We start from the raw sequence: 3,595 nt of genomic DNA, 5'->3' as shown, positions 1-3,595 counted from the left end.
CAGGAATGCTCGTGCTTTACATCGCTCCTGCTGGGGCACACAGGGCAGCATGTTCCCTCCTGCCTGTTTCACTGCCTGCCCTTTGTAGCCACACATCTGACCGTTAACCCTGCCTGGTGCTTCTACCGACCTACAGAGCACACCCCAGGCCTCTGACAGCTCCCCCCACTGCACCGAGCGGGCCTCAGCTTTGTACCCTCGCTCAGGAGGCCCCGAGGGACAGTTTAAAGAGCTGTCAGGCCTGAGGCAGGGCATGGCGGGGCTCCTCCACTCCGCCCGCTCTTTCCCAAACACCTTGCCAGAGGTCCGAGTCCCTTCCTTGCATTGTCATTGTCACAAGCAAGTGCTGGGCTGTGGGTCTTAAGGGAGGAGAAGAGCCCCTGTGGCTTTGTGATACTGACCTGTTGTTACCGCATTCTCAGAACGATGCCATCAACCCAGAGGACTTCCCTGAGACTGTGTATAAAACGTTCCTCATGAATCTGTGTCCACGGCCTGAGATCGATGAGATATTCACCTCACAGTAAGTTTCCCTCAAGCCACAGAACTTGATCTTCTATGGCCAAAGAGATGGAAAGGAGGGGCAAGGAGATTCGATGCTCTGTGGTTTGTCTGGTCTCAAGCCTTTGATGGGCAGGAATCCAGGTCACAAAACAGTGGCAGTGCACTTGCTTCCCCTCACAGCCTGAGGGAAAAGGATGCGACTTCCCTGTGTTTCAGGACCCTTAACTGGCACCATCAGGAGGGTGGATTCTAGGTCAACACTAGGTCATGCTGCTGTGTTAGTGCTCATGGTAGCCTCAGATAAGGCTGTGCAGCGGGAGAACCACAGGTCCTCACAAGTAGCCAGTGACCTTCTTTTCAGGTAGCTAAACCTGTGACAACTGAACAGGACTTGATTTCACAGGGCAGGCGATTCGGTGTGCTCTGAAGTTCAAGTCCCTTTAGAGTTTGAGTCAGAGGCTCAAAATACACTTCGTGCTTCCCTCGGCACAACCTTTTCACGGTGTTGAATTGGCGAGGAAGAACGAAGGGCACAGTGGGAAGCATCATTTATGGGAAGAAACAGACAGCACAGAACCGTGTGGGCCCAGGGAGGTGGACACCCAGTGCTGGCCTGAGAAGGACCAGTCTCTGCTGTGAAAAGGTTCTCTGGGTAGCACAGGCTTCACCTCCGCTCCTCTGTCGTTCTTGCCATAGCCATTCAAAAGCAAAGCCCTACATGACCAAAGAGCACTTGGCAAAGTTTATCAACAAGAAGCAGCGAGACTCTCGCCTCAACGACAGCCTTTTCCCACCAGCCAGACCTGAGCAGGTGCAGAGCCTGATCGAGAAGTATGAGCCCAGTGGGATCAACATCCAGAGAGGTGAGCCTTGTTCAGCCCCTGAATCCTGCTGCAGAGGGGGCATGAGAGGAGCAGCGGACCTCGCATCTGCTGCCGCCCTGCCTCTCCCTGTGGCGCAATCGGCCTGATCTCACCAGTGCCGGTGCTGCAGTGCACCAGCAAGGAGGTGCCACAGCCACTGGGTTTCAGGCCTATTACCAGCCTTGTTTTCCGTGCAGGGCAGCTGTCTCCAGAGGGGATGGTCTGGTTTCTCTGCGGCCCTGAAAACAATGTCATAGCTCTGGACAAATTGGTGCTGTACCAGGACATGACCCAGCCGCTCTCACACTACTTCATCAACTCTTCACACAACACGTATTTAACAGGTATGGGCGGTTCCAGAGTCTGCCTCCACTCCACCGCCAGGGCTGGGGGCATGATTCTGCCCTGAGCTTTGGAGGGTTGGGGACTGGGGTGCGCTGAGGGGCTTGGCGCTTCAGTGCTGTGTGAGAAGAATAGTCACCCTGTAGCTGAAAACTGCTCAAGGGTGACAGAGTTCTGCTGCTCTGGGTTATGCAGAAGCTGTCCCACGCGAGTAGCTAATATGGAGCCTCCCTCCTTCTGCTCTCCCTAGCTGGTCAGTTCTCTGGTATCTCCTCTCCTGAAATGTACCGCCAGACGCTGCTGGCTGGCTGCCGCTGCGTGGAGCTGGACTGCTGGAAGGGCCGGCCCCCAGACGAGGAGCCCATCATCACTCATGGGTTCACCATGACAACCGAGATCCTCTTCAAGGTCTGGGAAGAGTTTACTCCATACATGCTTTCCCTTGCTGGGTGTTTGAGGAGGCTGGTGAGGGATCTGTCAAATGGGTGGGCTGAGGGCAGAGAGGTTTGAGAGGGAAAGATTGGTGGGAAGGTGACAAGTGAATGAATATGCAGATAGAATGAAAGATGAACAAATACGCAGTAGATTGGAGTTTGTACGGTTTTGGAGTGGGAGGACCTGAAGAGAGGTGGTTAGCTGGGTGAAGGTGAATGAACGAGGGAAATGGAGCGGTCAGGTAGAAGCGATGGAGAGATGGTTGAGTCTGTCCTGCACACGGAGGGCTGTATAGCAAGATGGATGTGTGGGGAGAGTGGCACGAGTGGATTTATGGAGAGAAGCGCATCTGAGCAGCAAACAAGATGGCTTTTAGCAAACAGTCAAAATGATTTGTCTGTGAGCTGCTCTGCAGCAGGTTCCTGACAGGCCTGACAGCCTCACGCAGTGGCACTGCGGAGGAACAGCTTTCAACTACTTCCCAACCACCTGAGTACTGAAGCTAGTCCGCGGGGCAGCTGCCTCCCGCAGCCTGGGCTCCCCTGAGGGTGCAGCTCCCGGGCTGCAGAACGCAGTGCAGAGCTTGCTTCCCCCTGGGACGCAGGGTGTTGAACCGCGGCAGTGACAGGCAGCTTGCGGGTTGAAACCCAATGCTTCACTTTTCTGCACTCCTTTATGCAGCTGCTGCCAACAGGCAAAGGCACTTTAAGTTCTTTTTAAAGCTATTTATTCTTATTCTGTATCTTCCCCCCTCCCAGTTCCCACACTTCACTATCACCAAAATATTTATGTGGGGGGAAAAAACCCACCAATGCTTAAGACCCGAGGTGTGTCGGTGCTGTCCCAGCTGCAGCCGTAGCCCTGCTGCTGCTGGCACTGCCGCTGCTGCAGGCAGGAGCGGTACTGCCAGCTGCAGCTGCTGGAATGGAGAGCTCTGCTGGTGCCTGGGACTGTGCCTCGAGGAAATGAGAACCTGCTAACGCAGCATGTACAGCAGGCTGTAGTTCTATATAACGTGTAGATCTTTCCCGCTGCACCTTTTCCACCGTTGCCTGGGGCCTTTCGGTAGCTTTTCCTGTGGCGGCTTCTCCTCTGCACCTTGCAGGTTGCTGTGATGGAGAGTCCTAGAGGTCCGTGGTGGAGTGGCCGTGGCAGCCCCCTCAGTGCTTGATGGTGGCTGGTTTGGGGGGGAGTAGGGGACTGTAACGGCACAAAGCAGCAAATGATGCTGCTCTACCATGTCATTAGCAGCCCCAGAAGAGAAAATCATGGGAATTTTGTGGCAGTTTAACAGGGGCTTGGGGAAAATACGATTATTTTTTCTTAGATCATTAATGCTGAGAACGTTTCCATGGTATTTGCATTTGAAATGTCAGTGCTGCTGGTTACTGAACATCCCAGTTCTCTCTGCTGCTAGACAGAAGGTTTTTACAGGCAGGTGGAATGAGGGA

General features: G+C 54.2%; 1 protein-coding gene across 1 annotated transcript in view; it reads left to right on the top strand.

The window, feature by feature from the left end:
* PLCB2 (phospholipase C, beta 2) overlaps positions 1-3,595 on the top strand; it is a gene marked incomplete at its 3' end in the record, with an annotated part of 36,026 nt that overhangs the window by 18,243 nt on the left and 14,188 nt on the right. The window contains exons 8-11 of the mRNA XM_010146236.1: positions 423-523; positions 1,201-1,367; positions 1,565-1,711; positions 1,960-2,117. Of these exons, the coding sequence (XP_010144538.1) occupies positions 423-523; positions 1,201-1,367; positions 1,565-1,711; positions 1,960-2,117 (573 nt within the window). The remainder of the gene's footprint in view (positions 1-422; positions 524-1,200; positions 1,368-1,564; positions 1,712-1,959; positions 2,118-3,595) is intronic.

Source organism: Buceros rhinoceros, unplaced genomic scaffold (assembly GCF_000710305.1).
Source record: "Buceros rhinoceros silvestris isolate BGI_N320 unplaced genomic scaffold, ASM71030v1 scaffold19892, whole genome shotgun sequence".
NCBI lineage: Eukaryota > Metazoa > Chordata > Aves > Bucerotiformes > Bucerotidae > Buceros > Buceros rhinoceros.
The sequence above is the reverse complement of the archived record's forward strand: the minus strand, read 5'-3'. Positions and strand labels throughout refer to the sequence as shown.